The 27,138-nt window shown below is 40.8% G+C and overlaps 2 protein-coding genes and 1 long non-coding RNA gene across 4 annotated transcripts; 1 reads left to right on the top strand and 2 right to left on the bottom strand.

The window, feature by feature from the left end:
• Positions 1-281: 281 nt before the first annotated feature.
• Positions 282-5,289, bottom strand: LOC102709461 (probable cation transporter HKT7). Its single transcript, XM_040523561.1, has 3 exons — positions 3,978-5,289; positions 744-965; positions 282-512 (listed from the first exon to the last, which is right to left on the bottom strand). The coding sequence occupies exons 1-3, from the start codon at positions 5,252-5,254 to the stop codon at positions 314-316; spliced, it is 1,698 nt and encodes a 565-aa protein (XP_040379495.1). The 5' UTR covers positions 5,255-5,289; the 3' UTR covers positions 282-313.
• Positions 754-2,153, top strand: LOC121054265. The gene is made up of 3 exons (XR_005811683.1): positions 754-844; positions 1,100-1,596; positions 1,720-2,153. It is a non-coding gene; the product is annotated as an uncharacterized LOC121054265 (long non-coding RNA).
• Positions 5,290-20,335: 15,046 nt separating the features above from the next.
• Positions 20,336-26,910, bottom strand: LOC102717980 (galacturonokinase). Of its 2 annotated transcripts, none has more exons than XM_006652727.3 (14): positions 26,739-26,910; positions 25,606-25,719; positions 24,065-24,136; positions 23,766-23,809; positions 23,340-23,448; positions 23,198-23,263; positions 22,807-22,886; positions 22,456-22,555; positions 22,012-22,187; positions 21,811-21,851; positions 21,703-21,731; positions 21,546-21,615; positions 21,030-21,119; positions 20,336-20,915 (listed from the first exon to the last, which is right to left on the bottom strand). In XM_006652727.3, exons 1-14 carry the CDS (start codon positions 26,796-26,798, stop codon positions 20,671-20,673), a joined length of 1,296 nt encoding a protein of 431 aa, XP_006652790.1. In that variant the 5' UTR covers positions 26,799-26,910; the 3' UTR covers positions 20,336-20,670. The 2 variants fall into 2 exon arrangements, with proteins under 2 accessions (XP_006652790.1, XP_015692363.1); XM_015836877.2 differs by lacking the exon at positions 26,739-26,910 and adding an exon at positions 25,917-26,720.
• Between the last annotated feature and the right edge of the window lie 228 nt (positions 26,911-27,138).

Consider the following 27,138-nt stretch of genomic DNA (forward strand, 5'->3'; position numbering starts at 1 on the left):
TACAGGTAAAAGTATACAGATAGTTTTGGATTTTTCTGGCTTAGTTTCACCAGTGTATCATGATGATAAAATTTACTCACAGTAACCATTATTTTGAATTTACTACTGCATATTGCTGTTTATAGTGCCTGTTGATGATTCCAGTAATCAATGTTATGGCTAATTGTGATTTCCTTTGCGTTCACTTAATTGAGCATTTATGTTTTTATAGCAGATTACAATTTCCTATCTTTCAATACTTATGTCAATACTTGGTGAGCTTGTTCAAGTATTGCAGTAGAAGGTTCCTGCAAATGTACAACTGGCATTGCATCTAACTAAGTTTCCAGGCTTTGCCTCCTTCCATGCTGAACTTCTTGAGCCTCCCAAAGAACATTACAAAAATGAATATGAGTTTGCCAGAGTCACTCCACCTCCCAACAAAGCCGGTCCATCTATCTGTGCAGAGATGGTCCGGATTGATCTGTCTACTGCAACTGTAGCCCATTGAGAACCCCACATTTCCATATGCACTGCAAACGTGGACAGATCCGTCAGGTTACACGAAGATATGACTATTTTTGTTGTGTATTATTGTCAAGCATGTGCGGATGTGCCACTATTCAGAAGATTCAGAAATATTATGACAAATTCTAAATTTGCCTGACAGGTGTTATTTTGCATTTTGCTGTTTTTCATCAAATAAATTGTTAATTTACTTGGTCTGCATTTTTTCAGATACAAAACCAGTTAGTCTGACTTGCCTGACGACTTCGACAATAATGCTTAGCACGTTGAAATTGAGTGGGTCTTCTTTGAGCTTTCTCCTCTCGGTGATGCAGATAGCAATGACAAAGATGGTCAGGTAGGAGAGTTGTGACAAAACTGTACTCTTGAGCAATCTGATTCCCTGGTTCTCTGCAGTATTATCCTTAGCATTGGAATTCTCTTCAAACGGAAACCACGTCGTGTATGGAGGTAGATACCTAGAAGCGAGATGAAGCATAATATGAGACAACAAACTATACCGAATCCAAACAGACATATCAGTTTATTTGCAGCATCTTTTCCAGTTGAAGTCTAAGTACTTGATTGCTTATTTAGTGCATTGAAAATGCAGGTATGTCCACTCAACTGCATATACATATGATCAGAAATCCACCCTTGCGTGGATGTTCAAAAGTGAATGATAGTTCAGGGAAGGAGTTGCAGCTCTGCTTGCCTATAACACGACAAGAAGATGAAAACAATGGTTCAACTGACTGGAAGCTTTGATTCACAGCATGGCCTTGACAAAACAACATGGGAACAAATACTGGCCGGTGAAGAAATTCACTTGCACGCGCTCGCCATGTCGGCGGGAGATGGCACAATTTAGGAGTTGCTTTAGCCATGCAGGTTATTTTTAAAGGCTGCACAAGTTGACTACTATCACCGCTATTTTGCATGCATCAAATGGGGAAAGATGGCTCGTTCTAGACCTGGCTTAAACTGTCAGCGTGTGTTATGGAATTATCGCATGTGAAAGTTTGAGCCATATTCACCTTGAAAGATCCAAGGTTGGAACAAATTCCTGCAACGACGCGTCTCCCATTTTCGCATAAGCGAAATGAGAAGGTAATAGTCATCATCGTTCACGGATGGCAAGTCATCATCGTTCACGGATGGCAAGCTTCTGAACGGAGACTTGGAACAGGAATGCTCTTACTTTTTAGCAATTTGATTATGATGACCTTGCAGGTTGAAGTGGAATGGTGCCTTGTGGTTTCTGTGAATCTAGAGGGAGCTGTTGCCCTCTTCTTTATTTGTCCGTCAAACATCTGGGAGACTGGGAGGAAGGGTCAAGGCACGGTCAACTCTCACCGTGATCGTACTGTGAATGAGCACGAGTGATGGTGCTTTGACGACTGAAACCAAGAAAATTCTCTCCATGATATTCTTCTACGTTCTAACTTCTACCTACCTAAGAAACTTGTTACTACTATCTTCTTGTGTTTATAGCAAAAGGAATGAAAGGATCTATTCGGAACATAGAAATTTTATGTTGTGGGATTTTTATACTAGTAAACAGTTCGGACTGATTTTCACAAACTGAAGAGGCCCTCAACGATTGACGGGGGTGACGATATATTTGTAATGAAAGTAATTTATGAATAAAAATTTTATATATGTATTCTAAGGATCTAAAATTCAAGATTAGAAAATAAAGTTACAAAATGACGAGATTGATAAGTGTATTGTCCCGTGTTTGTCCGTGACTGTTACGTACGAAGAACTGAGGAAGACTCGTGACTCAGTTACATACGGAGAACCGAGGAAGATTCCATCGCAAAAGCTAGAAGAGGAACTTTTTTTTTGAACCTTTTTTATTTTTAATTTTAAAAGCAAACACTCTTGACATGATCAAATAACACTCTTATGCTAGAAAGAATGGTGTGACAGTGTAATTTGGCTATACCAGTAACACTGGCATGATATTACTAGCATGGTAGAAGAATAATGTCACGTTAACATCTCATGGTATGATCTGGTACGAAAGTATTATTTGATCATGCTAGGTGAAATGATGTGACTAGAATATTCAAATCTCTAAATATCTTTTGAGAAGGTTTAGTTTCGAAAAACAAAACAAAAATCAGAGGATAACACCTACCACTGACTGGTGCAACTCCTAGCAACAACGTCACTACTGCTCCCTTTATATTTTAATATAAATCACAGTTGACTTTTTTTTACGTTTTAACTGTTTATCTTATTAAAAAATCTATATAATTATGATTTATTTGGTTGTAATTGGATTTATAACTATTATATTTTTATATCTTGCTTTTTTAATATTTACATAAAATTTTTAAATAAAACAAATAATCAAACATGTAATAAAAGTAAATGATATCATCTATTAAAATAGGAGATATTACTAACTAACCTATAAAAAATGGTCTACCTCTGTCCCAATATGTAAACACTTTAGCGCGGATTAAGATTAAGAGGAAAATACTAAGTTGTTTCCTATTAAATGAGAAATAGATGTCGATGGAAAGATATGTGCGGATAAAATAGAAAAAAATATTTGATAGGAAGTAATTGATGAACAATTATTACTTTGGATAATGTCAGAATTATTTATATTTTGGTAGAAGATTTAGATATCAGAAATGTTTATATTTTTTAACAGAATGAGTACTTAGTTTAATTTATCATTATGATATGACTATCTTATATTTTAGTCAATGATTCAAGTGCATTATTCTGTTTCCACCTCAGACAACTTAAACAGACCAAAAAATCAACGCTAGATCCACTAGAAGCCAGAATAGGCACTGTAGAGTACTGGAAACGATGTGCGTGGACAATATGTATTGTACGAGGTAGACATCTGCACGGTCTATTAAGCAATAATGCGTTCTGGGACAAATTTATTGGTGTTAAAGTTATTGTTATGGGGTACATGATAAAGCGTATCTAGTTAGGATCCGGTTCCTCTGCATTAATGTAAAGGGACATTGTTCATATAAGTGTCACAGTAATTTAAGTAATTTAATGTCATAAACAGTACCAAAACACTACAATAATAATACCTTGAAACACTGTTTACTATTGTAGCAAGTACTGTAGCATAAAATCTTATCCAACCATTTTAATCCAACGGTCACGAGATGTACCAAATTCATATCACTGTTCATTGCATAAGAAGAAAATATAATTATAACATGTTTGATTAAAACTAGGTTCTAGAATATTATAATATTATAGTGCAATGCAGAAAGGTTCGAATAAGGGAGATATTGGGTGATTTTTGTTTTCTTTCAAACGACATATCTGTATATAAAAATAATTTGTAAATAATTTATTTTATATATGTATTCTTAGCAATTTAAAAAACAAGTCTAAAAAATAACTTCGATAAGAAAACCTTAAAATTAAATTTAAATTAAAAATTAAAATATTGGTATATAAGCATAAGGAGACAAGAAAAGACACGCGATATCACTTACATCATGAGCACGAAGAGCACGAGGATGGCCGGCGCGAGGGTGGAGAGATCGACGGTGGACTCGCCGGTGTGCCGGGAGTTCACGGCGAGGAACAGCGCGTTCACCACCTTCTCCCACGGGCTCATCCCCTGAAGCGTGCCGCCCCACTCCATGCCGCACACCAGCGCCACCTGCGCGGCGAGGAACGCGGTCACCGTCGCCGCCAGCATCCAGCACCGGCGCGCCGGCAGCAGGTGGTAGTAACCCGCCACCACCACACTGCCCTTCCTGATCAGCTCCAGGAGCTCCTCCCGCCGCGTCGCCGCCGCCGCCGCCCGCACGCACGCGGCCAGCAGCGGCGGGAACAGCGTGTTGCCCACCAGCGCCTGCGGCACCAGCAGCAGCTGCAGCGGCGCGTCGCGCTTGAACACCGCCATGTTCTCGTTCGTCGGCATGAACCCGCAGTTCGAGAACGTCGACACCGTCGTGAACACCGCGAAGGTCCACAGGTTCAGTGACTTGCCCCTCAGTGTCCGCCTCGCGCCCGGCGACGCGTACACGTAGGCCGCGACGGCGACGGCGCCGAGCACGTGCACCACCACGAGGATGGCGAGCACGATGTAGAACAGCGCGCGCACTGCATTGTGCCGCAGCGTGTTCGCGTCCGTAGTGCCGGTTGCGTCCTCTGTCGTCGTCGTCGACGTGATCATCGACGCTGGGTTCTCGACGTCGGCGATCGCCGGCGCCTGAAGCGCGATCTCGCCGTGGCTCTCGACGCGCCGGGATTTGTATATGCGCTGTCTCCTCATCTTGGACCACTTGGACGCAAGCTCTACGAGCGATATGAACACCTCTCCGCCGATGAACATCAGGACGGTGAGCACGACGAGCTGTCCGTTGGAGAACACCTCCATCTCGACGGTGGACATGCTCGACACCGTGGCGGCCGACACGGCGGTGAAGAAGCGGTCGACGCCGCGGGGCGCCCTGCCGGGGTCGCGCACCTTGAGCTTCCCGAGGAGGCCGTACCCGAGGCAGGATATAGCAAGGAAGTAGGCGACGTGCACGGCGAGCGGGCCGGCCAGCGGGAGGGCGGTGACCGCGCTCCGCCACGCCTGCCCGGCGCCGCACCGGAGCGCACGCCGCGACCTCGCCACGCGCTCCCTGACCTGGTGATGCGCGTACGCCCTGGAGAGCGAGCACAGGAGGGACATTGCACCGTGGAGCATGGCCGCGGTGCTCCGGCGAAGACGGTGCAGGAGCTCGACGACGCCGAGCTTCTCATGAGCCGCGGCCATTGGGCAGGCTGCCGATAGCTAGCCGGCTAGCCCGATCCATAGGAGCTATGTCTCTCTATGTGCTGTGCTCTTCTGCGTGGGAGTTGAGAAGTAACAGCTTTATATAGGAAAAACATACAGCGGAGCAAGCGGAAATAGGCCACGCATCGAACTGACCTGTTAACGTTCCCATGGGCCATGACTATGGCCGTGTTCGGAACGAGGTGTAAGTTTACTAAACTTAAAATGTGTACGCGTGAAAAACGAGGGGTTAAGTTAACTTGGTCACCCTGGCGAGCGTGGCCTAGGTGATTTACGAAAAAATTTCATTCATTAAAAGGAGCATAGAGTTCATGTTTTTTGTTGCTCGAAGTTCAATTTTTTTACTTTTAAACCACAGACAGGATGATTTTCAGATGAGTTTTTTTTTATCCTTAGGAGGTATCATGAGGTACCACTGTTTTATGATACTAGAAGGTATCAAATTTTACATAGAAAATAGTGGTATCTCTTAATACCTTCTCGAGGATGGTAAAATTGCTCTTTTCAGACAAACTTCTAAATCCAAACACATAACAGCACACGTCATACCTCGTCTCATTGGTTTTATCAATAGGATAGTCTATTCGATCAATAATATTTGATGTTAGGCTTATTAATGCCCCTTGATCCTGATGCTTCCAACAACATCAACTGTTTTAATTTAGTTCTTTCTACATCAACAAAATATGTCTATAAGATAATTAACTTAGGGAAACCACTTCCATTTCAAACAGAGCTACTAAGATAAAATATATCTAGGGTGTTTTGAAAATCAATGGTAAAAACATGTTTTGTATTTCTGTATAAAAATGGACTTTTGAGCAAAGTTCAAAAATGGACTTTGCATAACAGCCTAGGTTTTAGCTATAGTCTTGTATTAGAGTGTTGTCACGCCCTGAGTTTTACCCTAGTCAAGAAATAATTAAATAATACACTAAAAATAATTTGTTTAATTAAAGTTCAGGAGGAAAACCCTGTGTATAAATTAATTAATTTAATTTGAAGCTTTTCGGATATTCTAAAATGTCCCGAAAGTATTTTAAATTATTAACAGGATTTAAACTTGAATTGCAATCAATAAAATTTGCCCAAACAAACTTAATAAAAATCGAAAAAATTAGAGACAATTTCTTTTTTTTTCTCCTCCTTCCTTTTTCCCTTTTTTTTTTCTCTTTCCTTTTTTTTCCCTCCCTGGTCGCACCACCGTCCTCCCTGCTTTCCCTCCTGGCCGAACCCAACTCCCTCTCCCCGACGATCTCCCCCTTCCCCCCATCGTACTCCACCCCATCCCCCCACCACGGCCGTGAGCAGCAACCAACCTCCCCCTCACAATAAAACTAATTTACAAGCAATTAGGACTCTATTCCTTATCCCTTTAAAACTTTATCTTTTCCTTTTTTATAGGAGATGGATAATTAGATTTATCTTTAGCTCTCCCCTATAAATACCCCCCACAACCTGGCCTCTTTCCCTCGTCTCCCTCTTCCGTGCATCTCCAGTCGCCTCTTGCGCCTTCGCTACAGCTGTGCCGCCCCCTATCCAGCAGCTGCGCAGCAAGCCGCTAGCAGCCCTGCTGCATCCCTGTTCGCAGCACGTCGCCGACTGGTCTCTCTCCACCAAATTTCAGGTTCGCATATATTTAATTCTTGCGAATCAATCTAAATTAATCTACCGTTTAATTGTTTAGGTTTCCTAGCCAAACAGCGAGGAACAGCAGCAATCCGTCGCTGATCTCTCCATCAAATCTCAGGTTCGCATATGTTTTACTCATGCGAATCAACCTATCTTTAATCTACCATGTAATTACTTAGATTTTCTAATCTAATTAGCTAGCGTGAGATTGATCTACAGTGCGAAGTCTAATTTCGTACGTAGATTGGTTTTACGTTAAAGTCGTTTATTTTCCTATTAGCGAGTCGTTAAATCTTGATTTAACGGGTCCTTACCCCATGTCGTGCTTTCGCTAACAGTTCCCAGTTTCGTGTTTCAGATCTAATTCGTGCACGTTTTAGTTCTGTTATGCAAATATGTTATCTGTTCGCGAATTCCCGAGCCGCAACCACCAACGCGCGCAAAGTTCCCAGCGCCTCCCTTGGTCCACTCCTCTCTCCTTCCCCTCCACTGGGCCAGACTGTCGCGCCGCCCCGCTCAGATCGCCTCCGCCTCTCTCCCTTCCTTCCTCCCACTCGGGCCGAGCCAAGCCAGCACGGCTCACTCCTTCCTCCCCCCCCCTCTTCCCTTCAGCCTCTTTCCCTCTTCCGCGCTGGACCGGCCCAACTCGACCCAGTCGCTCGCTCTCCTCTTTCTTTTCCTTCTCTCCCGCTGGGCCAGCCCACGGCCGCAGCCCGTTGGCGCCTTGTAGTCCAGGCCACCTCCTTCCTCCTCGGAACACCGACAGATGGGCCCCACCTGTCGGAGGCGTCTCCCTCCTCTGTCCGCCCGCTCGCGCGCGCGACAGCCGCGCCGCGCGTCGATCTCGCCGCCGCCGTGGCCGTGTGCCGCTCGACTGCCGCCCTTCGCATCCTCCCCGCATCCGTCTCGCTGTGCCGCCTCGCCGTGGCTGTTGCCACCGCGTCGCGCACCGCTGCCTTGCGCCGCTCGCCGCGCGCCGCCACTGCACCGCTGTGCGCGTGTCGAGCCGTCGCTCACCGCACACGCTGAAGTCGCGCCGTCGTGTCGCGTGGCTGACGTCTCGCGTCGCCGCTAGCGCCACCTCCACGCCGCCTCTGCCTCGGCCACCGTCGTCGTTGCTGCGCGAGCCGCTGCAAGCTGTCGTCGCCGGTAGCTGCTTCGCACCGCCGCCTTCTTTCGCCTTCCCGTGCGTCGCTCGCCGCCGCCGCTCGAGCACTGACGTCGCCGCCTCGGGACGTCGTCAATTGCCCCACCACACTTCCTCCATCCTCTCCGCTACCGCCACTGGTCGCTGCACCGCCGCCGCCCGTTCGCTCGCTCCCCACCGCCATTCGACCGGAGTAGAACTCCTCGTCCCCTCCTCTCTCTGACCCATGGGGTCCACACGTCAGCGGCCCCTCTTTCCTCTCTCACTGTGTTGTGGGCCTGCTCTGTCAGCTCTCCCTTTCTCTCTCACCCCGTGGGCCCCACGCGTCAGCCGCTGTCCCCTCTCTCCCTCTCTCCCTTTTCCCAGGCCCACCGGTCAGCCGATCGGCCTCCCCTCTCTCTCCCTCAGGCCCCCTTTGTCAGCCTCTGGGCCTCACTGACCAGTGGGCCCAGTGCGTCAGCACACCCTCTCTCCCCTGTGCTGATGTCATGCCTTTAATTATTTGCGCAATTAAATCATTAAGGTTTTCTGTTTAGTTTAAAAACACAGTTAACTTTCTAAAATTCATAACTAATTCATCTAGTCTCCGTTTAGGTCCAGTCATGTTTCATTAAATCAAGAAAAATACCAAGAATCCATTAAAAATAGTTTCTTTCTCTGTTTCAGTAGTTTTATAGCATGTTTTGCCTTGTTTGTCATAAGTTTTCCCCCGTCGCAGCGCCGTCCGTTCCCGAAGTCGTCGCTGAAGTTACTCGTGGTTCTAAGCAAGGCAAGTGGCACCCTTCTTTAATCATATTGATCCCATGTTTATAAAATTCCCTGCTTTACATTCAAACATGCATTGTTTTATGCAAATCTATTTACTTTATTTATCTATTGGGCATTTACCTTTATATACCCGTTGATTCCCATTTATTATTATTGTCATCCTAGGGTCAATTTGACTAGACTTAGGGTTAGGCAATGCTTAGCCATGCTTAGTTCAACTAGCTCACCAATTATCATTTAATTAACTGTTACACTTTGATACACCTTTAATGATTGAGATCATGATTAATTTCCCAATGTGGATTAATTCAACTAAAACATTGCTTATGGTGGGCTGTGGGTGCATGGTTTTAAGAGTCGTGTTCATAGCAATTAAGGACCGGTTCTCAGGAAACCCTGAAAGTCTTACACGTACTAACCACAAGCTAGAGTGGGCAACGCTGAGACTTGTAGTCTAGCTTGTCCCTATTCGACGTACCCAGGCAAAGGTGGGTGTGATGGAGTATGGATGGGAATCGTGGTGTAACGATGGTCCTATGCTGCTTCCGGATTCACCTAGGCACAAGAGGGGCTGCCCGACTTGGTGTAAAGGAGGGGCGAAACCTGAAGTGTGGTGCGATTGTCTAGGGAGGGTTAGGTGAAAGGTCTTTTCATGGTTTCCGTACTAAGGTATCGTGGTGATACGTTAGAGCATGGTAACATGCTTGGGAGGCATGTCTTGTAGGTAAAGTTTTACACCTCTGCAGAGTAAAACTATTCGAATAACCGTGTCCGCGGTTATTGGGCGAACTGACAGATTCACTGGGATTAGGGAAACTTTTAATAATTTGATTAATCTTGGAATTGGTTGGACCCTGCGCAATGTGGTGTAAGATTGGCAGTGGTTTGGGTCTGTCGCAACGTGGTTTAACGTTGGGCAGAGGGTTGACCCTGTTGCAGTGTAGTGTAATGCTGGACAGTGGTTTGGGCCTGTTGCAACGTGGTGTAATGTTGAACAATGGATGGTTATTTTAACTCTTTACTTTTTGTTAAGTCTATTTTATTTGCTGTTTTGCTAAATTACTGTAGCTTTTATGTAAGTTAACCTTAGCCTATCCTTGATATCCTATTGCATTCATTATTCTCCTCTCTTGAGTGCTACTTGTTGAGTACGGTGGTTTGTACTCAGCCTTGCTTAATTTTTTTTCCACCAGAGCAAGTGCTAGAGCTTGAGTCAGAAGGTTGTTCCGAATGTTGAAGTGAGGTTCAGTCCGCCATCAAGAATACCTGTGGTGTGGAGCCGTCATCGCCAGCTGAAGCTAAAGATTAGATGGTTTAGCTTTGTTTCTTTTTCCGCTATATTTTGATAGATAATTGTTTTTATTTGTTTTTAAGTCATGGAATTGTGTATTGATTTGTCATAGTGTGTACTCGGGCTGATTCTTGGACCGAGATTTAATACATACTATTGTTCAGAAATTGGTGTGAATTTTTGGGCATGACAAGTGTGTTTGGTTGATAAATGGTGTTCGTTGGGAAATAAACATCTGGGTTTTTGAGGTGTTTGGTTTATACATAAGCAAAAGATAGGGCGGCCAATAAGAGAATATCTCACAGTATGTTGGATGAGAACAACCACCATTGTGTAAAATTTTCATTTGGAATTAGGCGCATCACAAAATTGCAGACTAATTATAATACTGATCTTAGGAAAAGAAACACATGAAAATTGCCAAAGCCCTGAGTTTCATTTTAGGGAGGCATAGAATATAGTATATGATTGGTTGATTGCATATATTCCAAAGCCTTATTCTATATTGAAAAAAGTTGGGGTCAATATCCGTATTTTTTTTATGCCCCATAGCCCCTCAAAATCCCCTCCCCAAAAACTTGCCTTAAAAGAGATAAATACTTATCAGAATATTATTGCTTCCGTAAAATAATTATTAAAGAACAGTTTCTACTCGTTGTGAATTCTTTTACTTCGTACTTACAGCTAACTAGTATAAATGCGAAAAGTTTCTTAGTTCACACAAATATCTCCACTGTTGAAGCCTTGAAGGTATATTTAGGTTTTCTTTGGAACACAAGACTAAAGAAACTGAAAATATAAGAAGGTAATAAGGGATCAAGCCAGTCAGAAAGATGCTCAAACCGTTTCCGTTGCCATTTTCCTTTGAAAACGGAATCAAACACAATAGAGATATAAATAATAACGTTATTGATACTACCTAAACATTAAAAAAATATTGAAAACGGAATCATGAAAATAGAGTCTTGATAATAACATATCACAAGGACAATCAAGAACATACCATATCATTACGTGGTAAAAAAAGGGAACGTTTGAAAATTGCCATAATATGACCATATTTTGGATCTATTGTTCTTTCTTTATTTGGGTTACACAAAAAGAATGCATGCTTTGCTTATGAGTGCTTCCTCTTAACACATGCTTTGCAAAATTTCAATTAATTAAAGAGTACCCTCATGCAAACACAAACACAGGATCTACGGCCTAAGAGCACATACAAAGATACTTATTATCTACTCTCTCAATCATCAAATAAGCAAATTTAATGACGTGGAGGAAAAAGATGGAAGGAGAGAGAAAAAATGTTGTCATGACAGCGACTTAGAGTCGACTCTTAGCATTTATTAAAGTAAACTTTGTTGCATGAGTTTATATAAAAAAAACTAACGTAATAAAAATATTTTATTATATTAATAAAGAAATTATATCTGACTCTATCTTTATACGTATTATTATAAAATAGAATTTTATTGCTCTACCATTACCCATGTGAGAAAAGCGCACACGCTGCAGAAACTAAAGACAACACACGAGGAGTAGAGTCGTGTACTCGGTCGGTCGAGGAGTCCGACGGCAGAAATATGATCTTTCTGTCGCTAGCTAGAATTTTGCGATCGCTCGCGCGCGCTGCACACGCTTTAGGGGTTTGTTTAGACTAGCCTCTCATATCGGATGTTTGGATATTAATTTAAAGTATTAAACATAGATTATTAATAAAACTCATCCATAATCTTGGACTAATTCGTGGGACGAATCTAATGAACCTAATTAATTCATAATTAGCCTATGTGATGCTACAGTAAACGTTTGCTAATTATAGATTAATTAGGCTTAAAAAATTCGTCTCGTGGATTAGCTCTCATGTATGAAATTAATTTCTTTATTAGTCTATATTTAATACTTTAAATTAATATCCAAACATCCGATATAAAGTCCCGGTAAACAAACACCCTTACGCATGCTGCCTGTCGAAAATCGATCCCACGGCGCGCGCACGAACGATCGATGGCTGGGCCTGGACTGGACTGAACGCTTCGTTCGAGCCTCACGTACGTACCGTTTTCTTTTTCTCTGTTGCATCGGTTAAAAAAATTAGCCGCCGCCTCGTGGTGGTGGTTCGCGCGCGGGCCGATCGAGCGAGAGCCAGTGCGGAGCCGGCCGTGCGCGTACGTGTTTCGTTCGTCCGATCGAGGGGGAGATTACCCGGCGTCCCCCGTCGGACGCAGATCGACAGGAGGACACGCACGGTTTCCGATCGCCACCCTCGCTCGCGCACATCCGTACGCGCCCGGCCAGCTCCACGTCCCCGGCCAGCGGCCGGAGCGGCGCGCGCGTAGTGGCGGCCGGCTACGTATGCACTGCTCGTGCTCGGCTCGCTAATTTCCCTGGTGAATTGAAGCGGCGCTGCATGCGCAGAGTGCGTGCATGGGAAGGACACGGCCGGTAGAGTGTTCTTCGGAAAACTTTCCGCGCGAATCACTTCCGGTCTCAATCTGAGATCCCAGTATCCCACCCAATAATATATCAGGCTGGTCGCTTAGAATACGTAGGACATCTGGAGTGATTATTTGATTTTTTATAAAAAAATAAAAATACAAACAAAAGATAATTTACGAAATATATATATATATATATTCTAACGATTTAAAAGACAAGACTAGAAAATAAAATTTCGCGAAAAAACTCTTAAATCGACTCTAAATTTAAAATTTAAAATTTAAAATTTGGCTTATAAGTATAATAGAAACGAAAAAGATGGGTGCCGGTCTCATCGATAAGTAAAACAGTTGCAGTTTTCATTTCCGGGTGTGGACATCCACATGCTCTCCTTCTTCTAAACGTATGATCTATCTCCAGATGTGGAATTTATTTTCTATGAGTTTCGGAAGGGCCGTGTGTGCATTCATAGTCTATCGGGTGGCTGAAACATCGTGTTGGTGTGTCCATCCAGGGATAAAAAAGACTTCCTCTCCATTTGATCACCTCATTATCAGTCAGATGCTCTCATCAGATCATGTCAGGAACTGAAGGTCAGAGCTGCAGAAAAACGCTTGCACACAATGGGATCTAGCTAAAATACGATCAATCAGTGCGCATTATTGCACCAAAGAAACCTTTTTTTTTTCTGCTTTCAGAAGGCACAAATTAAGCAGCTGGTAGGCTGGTAGAGCGCCTTCACTTCTTCTTTACGTGTGGGATTAGATCTTTCGATGTGGATCTGTCCACAATACCATTCCATCTACTACTAAAATTGTGCTTAGACTAAAGACAATAAATCTGTCTCACCAATAAGGATGCAATACCACCACCAATTATTACTGCAAATAATTCAGTTTTGATCGACGCTTGCTAGCTGATTTGTTGTCTTGTTGAGACGACGACTGATACTAGTAGTGATGTGCTAGTAGCTCCAATAATTGGATAAAGTATACCATGAATAACAGAGGCGTTTAAGGTATATGTAGACAGCATCTTCTTGTATTTGGTCGAATCTAATGGGCGCTAAATAAGTGGCCAGTAAAGTCAACAGTAATTTCAATTGGCGAGGAATTGCAGCCACCGGGCCATAGTATGCATACTACGGTCTCCTTTGGAACAGAGTGATTTCGAAAAAGGATTTTGAGGATTTGAACTAAATGCTATGAAAGCTCTATGTTGCAACTTGCAACAAAGCCCTACAGCTGTACAACGCTTGGAGAGGTATCTAGAGTTTAGTAATATAAGTAATTTTGAGATTGTGAGAATAGGGTGAATCAGCCATGATTAAAATGCAGGGTTATTAGAAAAAAAAACAATTAGTCCAGAAAATCAATTGTATTTTATTTCATCCATATTTTAAAAGATGACGGTGTTAAATTTTTGGCATATGTTTAAACATTTGTCTTATTTAAAAATTATTTTTATCTACCGTATACCCTATGAATTAAAAACCATAAATAAATAAATACAAAAAAGTAGCATCTTCGCACGTAAACCAGTAGGGGTACATTCGGATCAACCACATGATAAACTTTATTTCCAGGTGAGTAAATTTTATAGAACTATTCTATTTGTTCTATATTATAAGATATTTTGACTATATCTAGATTCATATATTTTGATCGATATATATTGTTTATATATATGTCTAGATTTATTAATATGAATCTAGTCGATACTTAAAAAATTACATTGTAAAAAGGATGTAGTACATATAATTTGATCAAACTATCAAAAAAAACTATAGATTTAAGATTATATATTACAAAACTATAAATTTAATATAGAGTTTCACAGAAATATATATTTAAGTTATTGTGTTACAGAACTAGAAATTAAACATTAATTTTATCACTTCACTATAATTTGTGTAACTTAAGAAAGATAGCAGTGAAACTCTAAATCTACAGTTCTTTAATAGTTTCATCACTGAATCTGTTGAACTTAAATCTATACTACTTTAAATATATATATTTTTAATAATTTGATTAGAGCTGTCGTGAAATTTACTCCATTCATCTTAGAATACGCGCACCTCGTACCTCGAGTGATTTAATTACTACCAATAATGAGCATTATAAACATAGTTAATGAACTACGTACGCCTCTGATGAACATTTTTTTTTCAGTTTTCTGGCTTGACCACAGCTAATGATTGCCTAATAATTTAATCCGTACACCAAGTATGCCTGACAAATGTCGCAACTGTGCTGCTGCGTCTCTAATCTCTACTAATACTACTACTGATCTGGTTGCAATAGTGACATAATTTAGCCAAGCTTCACCGTAGTCCGTAAGACACGGCGGTGTCCCTCGATTCAGCCACTGTTTCTTCTAGTACATCTTATTCTATTGTGAATAAGGCCTGAATTATGATCAGCTATCTGAAGATTCTGACGATTATTCTACCCTTCTGGGCCGGGCACTTGCAATTAATCAACAAGTTGCTGCTGCTCTTACCTCGGTTTTTTCTTTTAAAAAAGATATTTTGAAGATGATTAGTCTGATTATCGTACTTAGAGCAAGAACATGATCACGTTTGCCGGAATACACGGACCGCCTTTCTGAACTTGAAAGGACGCATATAGTAAGCAGTACGTGCCCGCTGTAATTGTAGATCTGTAGTACATGGACCGTTGATAAGAATTTAATGTACTTTTGTACCTGTCCTAAAATATAATTATTAATAAGTTATTTAGCAGAAATTAAAATTAAGAAGAAAATACTATAGTGTCATTTAATTACGAAGAATGAATAAGAGTAGAAAAGTACCATGAATAGTGCTAAAAAATGCTTATATTTTGTGACAATTTAAATACTAGAAACTCTTACATTTTGGAGATAGTGGGAGTATTTTGCTAAAATTAAAGAAATATCAATAATGCAAATCATGGTAAAAAATGTCTGTACAAATGTTCAATGATGTGATTTAAGGAAGAGTATGAAAGTTAGTGGGGAACAATAAAATAGTATAAAGTTGATTGATAAGAAATAAAATATTCTGTTGGAGATACTGTGGAACAAATTTAAATAAGAAAATACCTTATATTATGTGGTGAAAAGATTAGCAACTTGGATAATATGCACCATTGATTTGGCACATCCCAACCCCATCACGATCATGTTCTTGCTCTAAGAACGATAATCACACATCCATACTAATCATTTTCTCCTTAACTTTAGCTGCTGGCTCCAGCTGATTTAACTGCTGCAACTATATCGTGCTCAGTCCAGTTTCCTGCATTACTGCTCTATTTCAGAACGTTTTACTCCAAACTGGCCACATGCAGGTCCTCATTGACAGCTTTGATAGAAGCATCTTCTTTCAGAATATTTAACTTCTAAACAGTTTAGATTTTCACGTAGAGGGGGTGATTGTAAAAGAAAAATAATTTGTGAATAAAAATTTTATGTGCATATTCATAGCATCCTAAAAGTTAAAGCTAGAAAATAAATTTCGATGAAAAAAACCATAAAATCAACCATAAATCTAAGGTTAAAAATTTAAATTTTGGCTTGTATCATAGGCAGAAGCGAAAAGATTGGATGATAATCTCTAGCTCTTCTAAGCAAAGCCATAAGCGTGTGTTGTCTTTACTATTTCATCGAACAGGATAGAGTTTTGTATGATCCAGAGCCTCCTGGCAAACTACTGTTCAGATGGTTTTGATACACAAAGCCTGAGTTTTGCCTGATAATAGAGCCGAAAATTAAACCACACAAAGAGTAGGGACTAAACACAAACCTTTTGCTTTGCTGACTTCAATTTGTTGTGCGATCGCCCTGTTTAGAGAATCCTATAAAATGGACGTTCTATGATTCTTTCAATGACAGACAAATTTATGGGACAAATCCGGGCAACTGATTGGTTCCTCTCAGCAGTTTTGCATCTAATAATACAGCATTATCCTAGTGCAATAATGATGCGGTTTGTTGACTGATCCAAATGCTGCCTGTCAGCAGAGGGTTATCGATCCCAGGAACCACTCACATGGTCACTTCACACGGCTAATTTGTGCTAAACAACCGGTCAGCACTTGTAACCTGCCTCATCCATAGACTTTAGCTTCGTTAATGGGTTTGCAATGATTGCATTTTTTTTCTACTCTTTTGGTCAGCATCAGTTTCGTTTAAAGAAGAAGCATCTGAAGCAAGTATTCATGGTTGCTTCGGCATAATATACTCCTAAATCAAGCTTGTAATACTTTAAATATTAATATCTTTTTAAATATTTAGATCGGATGAATAGAAATTAAGAGTAGATTTGTCTTAAAACCACTTCAGAGACTATCAGCTCATGTGGACACCAGATTTCGCCAAGACTCGGCGCAGCCTAATGACTGTACTGATAGTAACGGATCTAGGATCCTAAGACCGAAGGACTGGTTATCTTATTCTTTTTTCGGCCCTTCTCTTCTTTTTTCTCTTTCTTTCCCTCCTCTCTCCCATAATTTTCATGGGAGATCTAGCGTGTATGAGGGCTACAGCCCCACTAGGCCCCGTTGGATCCGTCCCTAGTACTAGGTGACAAATGATATATACTTACATATGATAAAGGCATTGACCAAAAGTAAAGACTTTTAAGACAGTCGACAGTAATTCTAGGTCTTGAATATATGAAAAAGAATCATTAAATCACACATTAAAGACATTGACAGAAAAGCTAAGTTCGTCCTAATTAATCAAATGTCAGAATAAGAAATTAATCCTAAGAGCATCCCAACAGCTCATCCTCCATCTTAGAAATAGAGGATGAAAAGTAAAAATTAAGCTCTAACAGAACATCTATCTCATCATCTATTTTTGGATGTCATCCATATTGGGAGAGAGAAACTTTATATTTAGATGTTCTCTCTCCAATCCTCTAAATAGATACAGAGGATGTCATATATAGATGATCTGCTGTAGTACAAAGGGATATAAAGGATGAAAGTGTTTTAGATGATCATCCAAATGAAGATATGGATGATCAAATTTAGATGAGTTGTTAGGAATGCTCTGAGGGGCTTCATCTAGTAGATTCTTATGTCTTGAAACCTTTTTATAATATCTTGCTAAGCAAATGTACATCTACCAGTATACCTGCATAATACCATACTAACTGTAGTACTATGTTTCAGCCATATACCTCACCTTATTCCATAACTCAATTACCGCTACTGGTAGGGGTGCGTGGAGCAGTGGAGGAACGCCAAGGGCAGAGCACCGAGCGGCGAACGCTGGGAGCAGTGAGCGCGCGTTGCTACAGCCGAGTCCCGCGCCGGCGGCCGTTTCGCCGCGTTTGGGTCTTTGGGACGGCGGCGCGGCCGCAGGAGCAGAGACCGCCGGTTACCGCAAGGGTTTGGTGCTCTTGGGTCGTAAACTTTAGTGGGCTAAGTTCCTGGGCTGTCATACCACTTGGGCCGATGCACATGAATATATGATGGGCCGATCCATTTTCAGTCCTTCCATTTTTATTTACTTGTCCCGGTTGACCATACCATCGACATAGTCTTATATATTTATACGTCACATATTATTAATATAATATATTTTTAGATGTACATAATATTTTTCTAGAAAATACCAGTGATCAAAGTTAACAAATAAATTTTCGAGGTGCGGAGATTCTTAGAATCGGCAAGTTCTCAACTAGAGAGTGCTCCTTCTGTTCTACCTCGTAAGAGTTTCTAGTTTTGTTTAGATTTATAGGGATAATAATATATTTAGATATATATAAAAATTATATACATTGATCAATAGATAAATATAATTAATCTTAGAAAATCTTATATTATAAAATAAAATTGATCAATAGATAAATATAATCAATCTTAGAAAATCTTATCTTATAGTATAAAATAAAATAGAGTGAGTAGCTAACTAATTGACGAGAATCTGAAAAGGTCTGTTTTCCCAGCTTCAAACTTTTTTATTTTTCTGATTTTTTAGGTATTAACTATCCCAACTAAACACAAATATAGATAATCAGCGAAGCAGAAGATTCTAGGTGTGTTCCCCAAATAAGACATTTCCTATTTAGGAGAACATTCTTTTATCCATTATCTAAAAAAAATTTAGGAGAACAGATTTTTAGAGCAGTTAGCTCTTTCAAGCTCACAATATTCTTTCTAAGTATGGAACATAAAATGTTAGATAAGCGGAATCCTCACAAAAGAAATGCCAACTACTATTTCTGTTTCGTGTACCGTAAAACATTTAAATTCTTTACTTACATCAAACTTATTCAAGTTCAACTAAATTCGTTAATTAGCATCATCTGTAACAACATATTGGTTCATATCGAACGCTACCTCCCTCTTATGCACCGCCCTCCCTGCCTCTCTTTTTCTACCGTGTGCCGTTACTACGCTCTCACGCATCTTTCTCTCGTACAAGATGGAATCTCCATATATATAAATCTTGGCCATTTTCTCACACCGTGATTTGACCACATGGCTCTTCCCGATAAAAAGTTTTTCGATCCGAGCCACTTCCCTCCCATCAGAAAGAATAAATTTATTGTATTTTCTCACACAATCATAGTGCCATATGTCTCTATCCGGTTGATAGCTTTTCAATCTGAACAAGTCCCTTAAATCTAATTAAAAATATCAATGGATATCCGATATAATCAAGTCTCTCTGATCACGAGGTTAAAATCAGAATTTTTTTCATAAAACAACATGGCTTTCCAAATCCAATTCATAGCTTGTCGCGGCGCTGCCAGCCACTCGACAGTCGGCTGCGCGCTGCAGCGTGTACTCGCCGGCTCGCCACACGCAAGGGCAATGGGCCTTCGGTCGTGTTGCATCGCACACCCACCTCGTTGCTCGATGATGGCTTTGTTAGGGTTGAGGATTGCTGGATTGAGGAAAAGTGTTGTATTTATGGATATTTGGTGAGGTGTGAGGGGCGGTTGTGCCAATGAAAAAACTTAGCATGACACATAGAGCAGAGTACAGTAGAGGACATGACACGGGATAGAGGACACGAGCAGAGGACACATTAGCTGGTGGAGTGGTGGGGTCACTGCTCTGCTACTTATCACTAACACTCTATGATGTTGTCTAAACCATTAGATGCAACATATATGGATCAAGTACACAATAAACGGTAAATATGTACCTATAGCAAACATAATTGGAGGTTGGTACAAGTAATTGTTAAATCCATGTTTCTACTATTATATCCACGAACGATCATGGTGTCCATAGATTCTGGACTTTGGCTCAACACGCCAAGAGCATGTATTTTTTCCTAGTAAGGATAGAACTCCGGTTGTTATCAACTTCAAACCATTTTTTTATCATAAATTACCTATCAGATATAAGATCTGAATGCTCCATTACCATTGTCATCGAATCTTTACAACGAGGGCATCATATAAGTATATTCTAGTAAAGAAATAGATATGCTTCAACCGATTAAAATTTAATGTTTCACACGTGAAATCTAAATGTTTGAATCGATGATTTAGATATGTTTCGACATTTTAATATACTGAAACAAATTTTGGCTAGTGGTGAATTCTTTTTCTACTAACAGTAAACATTGAATATCAGTGTTTCATCTGTAAAAACTAAAAGTTTCACTCTCTTAAATAAAAATATTTCAAGTATGATTTAGCTGTGTTTTATTATTGTAATAGTTGAAAAAAAATTTAATGAGTAAGAAACATCTATCTTATATGACGAAACACCATCCAGCTTTTTTTAAAAAAAAAAATCGGGCGCCTGATTTGTAAATTGCTGCTTATTGCTGAGATATATCCATGAATAATTAATTGATCATCGAATGGTTCTACACAAACATGTAGGGACAAACTGGCGCTACTAGTATATCACTCAACTCTATATATACTGGTACACACTGATACACACGGACGATACGTAGCTATACCAGTATACCACACACTCGACTGGAACCGGGGAAGCTCGCCGGTGCTCATGGCTCGTCCTTCCACGGCGGCGTCGCCACCGCTTTCGCGGCACGCCGGGCACGGAAAAGCTGAGCTCCGGCGACCGGCAGAAACGACGACGGCTGGGTGAGGGACGGCGGTGGTGGCGAGGTGGCCGGTCTGGTGAGTGGGCCGGCCTATATGACGCGGGCGCCGTCACCGGGCTCGCAGACCAGCACGCGGCGGTCCGGTGGGATCTTGCTCACCAGCTCCGGCTGCGCCTCCTCGTACTCGGCCCGGACGTACGCCGCGGCCTCCTCCGCGCGGTCGCCCTCCACGATGGCGAGGCAGCAGCCTCTGAAGCCGGCGCCGCTGAACCGCGCGCCGAGGACGCCGGGGGCCTTGAGGAGGATCTCGTACAGCTGGATCATCTCTTTGCTCCCTGCAGTTCGAGAGCAAGCAGCCGTTGTCAGCTCACGGTGTGCACAAACAAACCTGGGATAGGGAGAAGACAAGAGTCTGTGACATGAAAGAATGCCAGATGTGATCGACATACCGCACTCATAGTTCAATATGGAGCTGCGACCGGATGCAGAGATCAGCTGGCCCAACTCATGAAGATCTCCACGAGCCCACGCGTCTCTTCCTGAAGACAGAGCATCCAGATACTGTTATGTATGTCATGTTGTCATTGCCCTTTCAGTTGAAACTAGTGAAGACTCAGGTCAAAACTCAAGTCACTAGGTTCAGTCAAAGTGCATGAGAACAATGTAAAAGAAAAAAAGAATAATAAGTTCCTAGAATTACAACACAATATGCTTGATTCCTTCAGCGCAAGAAATAACATAATCTTGCCTCTTTCTTTGTATGCATGGCAATAATATCTAGTCATGAAGAATGCAAGACACTAGTAGTATCTATGGAGACAAAAGAGGTAGCATAAGTGCACAAATCTAGCTCTTCATAATAAAAGGTTACAGCAAGTAGTTAATTTGGTATCCATGTGAGTGAGCATGTTTAAATGGGTGGATAAATACTAGAAGAGCGGACAACGAATATTTCTTGAGCTCACCCTTGACAACTCGCTTCATTTCAGAGAAGTAGTGCTCAGCTCTCCTGGCAAGATTTTCTTCTAATATACACTGCAAGAACCATGTGTGATGAAATGTATTCAGGTTCGAAGTCTAGTTCAAAGAAAATATTTCAAGAAATGGAACTCAAATGATTACCTTCTGAGCCTCATACACGGCTGGATCAACTGTGTTAACAGAAATAAATACGTTACCAATCTTAAATTGTAGAATGGGTCATGACGAAAAAAATAATAAATAATTTACCATTACGAAGAAGATTCGATGCATCTTCACAGCCTGAAGCACTGGCAATCCAAACAACAAAATGATCATTAAAATTGAGTATGCTTTGAACAAAGAGCTATCAACATACACCACAGATGAATCGCAAATACACCTCTTCAGAATTGAAAAGGACGCATGTTTGCATGATAAAGTTAGATACTATACTCAAACAAAGCTCACCATAAAAGAGCACGGGCAGCCTCTTTGCACTCAAAAACCCGTGTATTGTATCCACGCTTCTTCGGTAGGTTATGTTGCAGCCCTGAAAAGGCTAACAAAATCTTGAATGGTAGCTGTCCTTGACATTGCTGGCTTTTACTCAGTTCCGAAAAGTAGACGTAGGAATGTGAGGCAGTCTACTCAAGCAAGAGAGTTTCAGTCACTACAAATGCTAACAGAGAACATTGAATGAAGATTTACTAACATATGGGTAATGAAACCACAAATGAAAGAGTTGTTCAGAAAAGTTGAAATAATTATATGGGCCTGGTGCAGAAGTTCATAAAAAAATTGTACTTTTGTAAATAAAGAAATCCCATATTTTTCTTATTATTTTGAAATGTCAAAAGTCATACTGCATATGTAGTCAGAATGAATTTCATAAAAATACAAGCAAAGTATTACCTTGCAATCCATGAAAGTGAGATAGCCGTACCGTGAAAGTAAGATCGCTGATGGATCCAGAATACCATTTTCAAGACCCAAATATTTATTTTCAATTGACCTGACAAATAGGGATATGGAAGTAAGAGAACTTCCAGACTGATCCGGCAAAAAAAAAGTAAGAGAACGATGCTAATGAACATGAGCCCAATAGGTCTGAAGTAGCAATGTTAGTGAGTTGCTTAGAACATTGCAGTGGCACATCGTTGCAGGGAGTTCAACAAAGATACTTGCAGTTAAACTGATCTAGAACTTGTATGAATATGTAATGTTAGTCCATATGGAATATTGATGCCAAGAAAACAAACTTACTTGTCCAATTGAATGTTGTCCACTGGTGATACAATCAGATCATTTACATTTTCCAAAGCCATCAAATAGGCAATCCCAACCTGATGAGGAGAATAAAGAAACAAGTACCTTATGATCATGTAACTAACCAAAGTATTGATGTTATTAATTATTCTTTTGAGAACCTAGTGAAAGAACTAGAAGGTACTGGTACAAATAGCTTCACAGATTTGCTATGAACTCCCAGTAAAATGCGAGCCAAGTTATATGTCATGATTATGAAGTACTGCTTATTGTGATTCACGGCTAAGTTGGCACTAATTTAACTGAAAGTACCAATTTTGTACACATGATAAATGGTTCCACCAGCAATTTTAACTCAAATATGTGCATGATATATCAGTTAGCTTACTGCTGCAGATGAACTGAGCCCTGAACTGTCAAGTCCTTTCACACCAGAAATATATCCTATAATACCCTACAAGAAGTTACTCGTCAATATTAATTAAAGCACAGGATGTTCTGGACTTCTCATTTTTAAAAATAAAAGTTACCTTCTTGAGATCATAACCAAAATTTTGCAAGGCATAAACAGCACCTCTTGCATAGCTCTCCCAGTTTATGTTTTCTGGGTTTTCAATAGGTTTTTGCAAGTCATCAACTCTGTTGAAAATTGTGAAACACATCAGTTTATAGCTTAGTGTCACCTAAATTTAACAAAGTAAGGATTCAATGATGGAAACACAATTACAACAAAAGGATTAGAGCTACCTTTCCTAGTTAACGTGCTAATCAAAGAAAGACAATAGTGGTTGTACAATAGAAGAACAAGTGACGGGTGAGGCAGCATGTCTATCGACAATAAACAAGATTCAGAGTAAATTGCATATTGTCAAAGTTGTGGCATGGATGAACCAGGTGTCCATGCTATTTGATGTTAATCAAGTACACTAAAACATGGTGCAAACTGCAAAACATACCTGAATTGTATAACCCCTTCAAATTGACCAGATTGGAGTGAAATCTGTAGGGTAAAAAAGATAATTACCATTGCTATAGATATGCAAAAAATCATTTTTATGATAAGATGGATAATGTGAGTGATTATGCAGAAATTTCCTTTTCAATGAGACAATACATTCTAATTGCTGTATATTCAGAAATCCTATGAGAACGAAAGAAAAAGGAAAAAAAACAACCAAGGGACCATGGGCATATGACCTCAGACTTGGAATTTAAGGGAGCATACAGATAAAAATGTTTAAGCATGTTTACGCACCTCAGCATCATCAGAGGCTACAAAACCGAGAAGTACACCATAATTAATGGTCATAGCTGTGACAGTTCCGCCCTGCCACAGTGCAGAATAGAATAGTTAGTCAACAACCATATCCTCCACAATCTTTTGAATTGAAGTTAACTAATTATATTTGTAACCATTAGGTCTTTTCGGGAACAAATTTCAAGAAATATATCACCAACTGTTAATAACTAATATATAACTATTAGCTTTCCTTGAATTCTTTACAGTACAGAGTATCCAACAATTTTTAAAATGATAAGACTAATCATTACACTGTTGTTGTCTCTTCAGTAGAGTATAGCCTTAGCTAGACACCGCCGTTGTCAGGTTCTAAAAACCGGTAAAAGACAGTTACTTCACGGAAGTTCGTTTTCAGTCAATTAGAGATGGCAATGATCCAATATACAGAACTTATGCTCTTACTGCTGACTCAGAAACAAAGTAAATTTAATAAGTTAAAACCTAAAATTTTGTCCCCGCCGAACTAGGTGAATTTATGCAATTTCCACTCTTTTCGGCTGCACTGACACAAACTGGGTTTAGGAAGCAGTCAGAGAATGGACGGGGATTCAATTCCATCTGCCAGCAGAAACGGGCCTGGCCTTAGGCGAATGGTGGTTGATGACAAGAAAGGTTTATCGGAAATGCTACAGGAAAAATTTTGACACAATACTTCTCCTTGTCTGCTGGATGGTGTGGAAGGAACGAAATGCTTGTGTGTTTAATCAAGGCAGCAGAGCGTTTTTGCAGTTGTTCGCTGACATCAAAGAGGAGGTAGCGATCTGGAAGGCGGCGGATTTCTTCAGAGTGCCAGAAGGGATAGGCTGATAATTGTTATGTTCCGTTTGTTGTTGTACCGCCTCTAGAGAGGGCCAATCTAGCTGTTCTTAAACGGCTTTTTTCCTTTATTTTGTCCGCAAGGACACCCCTGTACTTTGTGAATTCTGATCTTAATGAAATTTGGATGGTCTACTTGGCCATCCCGGAAAAAAAAATAACAATTTCCACACTTTTTAAAAATACTGAGGGCACTTAGAAACAAAGAAAAACTGAAGTACACCAATATAAAAGGATCTCATTTATAACCCAAATAAACATTTGCACAGAAAAGGATTCTAATAAATAAAAACTGGGTTTATTCCAAGTAACAGCTTTAATACTCCATCTGAAAATCAGCAAGGTCTCATCAACTCAATCCAAACATGGTATGAACAATCCATTTTTCCCCCATATTTAGCAACAATATGGTTTCCACAACTGATCTTCAAGGGTAATGAATGGAAAAATAGCATGTCGTAATAAAATCAATTTCTTATTTTGGATTTTTGGAATGGAATAAAAAAATTCCGATTTTCTCCAACAAAGCACACACACACACAATCTATGATGCCTGATTATACACTTGCACTAAATTTAATATAACCACACACTAAAATAGTTTGCAAACATATGGTACATACAACAGTCCAAACAATTGCTTAATCTTCTGAATGACATGGTACGAACCACGAAGTTACCTGATGATCAACATGAGCCCCCAGAGGGCAAATCCTGTAGGGACAAGCAACCACTCTAACCTCTCTTGCGTCCCTTCCACTAATCTCAACTAACTTCTTCCGAACAATATCGAGCTGCATTATCAGAAACAATTGAAAATTACAATATGATCATACATAACAAGATGGCCATAATCAGCACATAAACTATCGTAGTAAAATGTAAGTTCAACAATGTAGTTAGAAAAAAAATGAAACATCTTAGAAGGACATGCAACTGTCACTAGAACAATTTAAATTTCATATCGGGTTGGCTACATCGAAACATAAACCTTGAACTGTTAGCAAAAGAACATATTGCTTCTTCACTGCAATTCTCTTGAAGCATCATTGAGCTAAACAGGGCCTAATGCCACTATAAGTCTACAACACCAGAAAGAATCAGATTTTGTTGGGGGTTGATGAATCACTCAAAAGAAAAATACAGCTGTTTGAAAACAACAGCACATTATATCGTATCACTGAAGCCATCCACATCAACGCTTAGTCCAAAAGCATAGTGCACATCCATCCTTTCCCTCTTCGACACATCATCAGAGAGTACAAGCAAGGCACCATACTATCTTAACCCAAAATTACATCGATTCTCAATAAGTACCATCCATGGTTGCCGCATCAATTCGGGCTAAGACTACTCTCATGTTTATTGCCAATCCAAACTTTCCTCTCCTTCTAATATGCACCACTTGCAGCCAAAATGATAAACTAAAGAGATGCATTTGCAATTTCTGCAAACATGGTAGTATATTATTTAGATGTCGATGGGTCACCAACCAAGCAGTGCTAAAGCAGGTAATTAGAACACACTGAACGCAGCCAATCCGTCATGATAAATTTGATGATTTGACACTTCATTCGTTGATGGCCACGGCGGTGCACCGCCGCGCCGGTGATGCCGCCGGCGCGCGCAGCACCTACGTTGCACCCCCGGCTAACCATCCACGCGCACGTACAGCGCAATATCTCGCCGGAGCAGCCGCGATCCCCAATCCGAAAACATTCACCCCGAAATTAATCCCCCCTCCGGTAAACAAGCAGAAATCTACGGGGCCGCGGGATCGAAACCACAGCAATGCCGCCGGGTCGGCCTTTACCTCCACCTCCGATGGCCACGACGCCCCTACTTCTCCTCCTCCTCCTCCGGGCGCGACCATTGCTCCGGCTCGTCGTCGGTGACCCCGCGCCGCCGCTGTGCTGTGCTATGCGTGCGCGAGACTGCGGCATGTGCCCACCACCGCGTGCCGCTTGCATCTCTATTTATCAGGCGTGACGTGGCATGCGGCCCTTGCAAAACTGCTTTTGCTTGGACATGTCAGGCACATATTTATTATACAGTTCTTTTCCATATTTTACTGGTATATATCGTATTACTGCTGTAGTGCTATCTATTTTTATAAGTTTTTCTTAAATATATAAATATAAATATTAATACACACGTGCATACTCTTACTCCTATAAGGCTATAAACGAGGATACATCAAAATATCTGAACGC

This window comes from Oryza brachyantha, chromosome 4 (assembly GCF_000231095.2).
Source record: "Oryza brachyantha chromosome 4, ObraRS2, whole genome shotgun sequence".
Classification (NCBI taxonomy): Eukaryota; Viridiplantae; Streptophyta; class Magnoliopsida; order Poales; family Poaceae; genus Oryza; species Oryza brachyantha.

Coding starts and splice junctions, on each gene's coding strand:
- LOC102709461 (XM_040523561.1), bottom strand. CDS start 5,254: ATGGCCGCGGCTCATGAGAAGCTCGGCGTCGTCGAGCTCCTGCACCGT. Junction 966..3,977: donor GTGCTCTTCGTGCTCATGAT/GTAAGTGATATC, acceptor TCTCGCTTCTAG/GTATCTACCTCCATACACGA. Junction 513..743: donor ATTATTGTCGAAGTCGTCAG/GCAAGTCAGACT, acceptor CCACGTTTGCAG/TGCATATGGAAATGTGGGGT.
- LOC102717980 (XM_006652727.3), bottom strand. CDS start 26,798: ATGGTCGCGCCCGGAGGAGGAGGAGGAGAAGTAGGGGCGTCGTGGCCA. Junction 23,810..24,064: donor TAGCCTCTGATGATGCTGAG/GTGCGTAAACAT, acceptor TTTACCCTACAG/ATTTCACTCCAATCTGGTCA. Junction 23,264..23,339: donor TTGGTTATGATCTCAAGAAG/GTAACTTTTATT, acceptor AACTTCTTGTAG/GGTATTATAGGATATATTTC.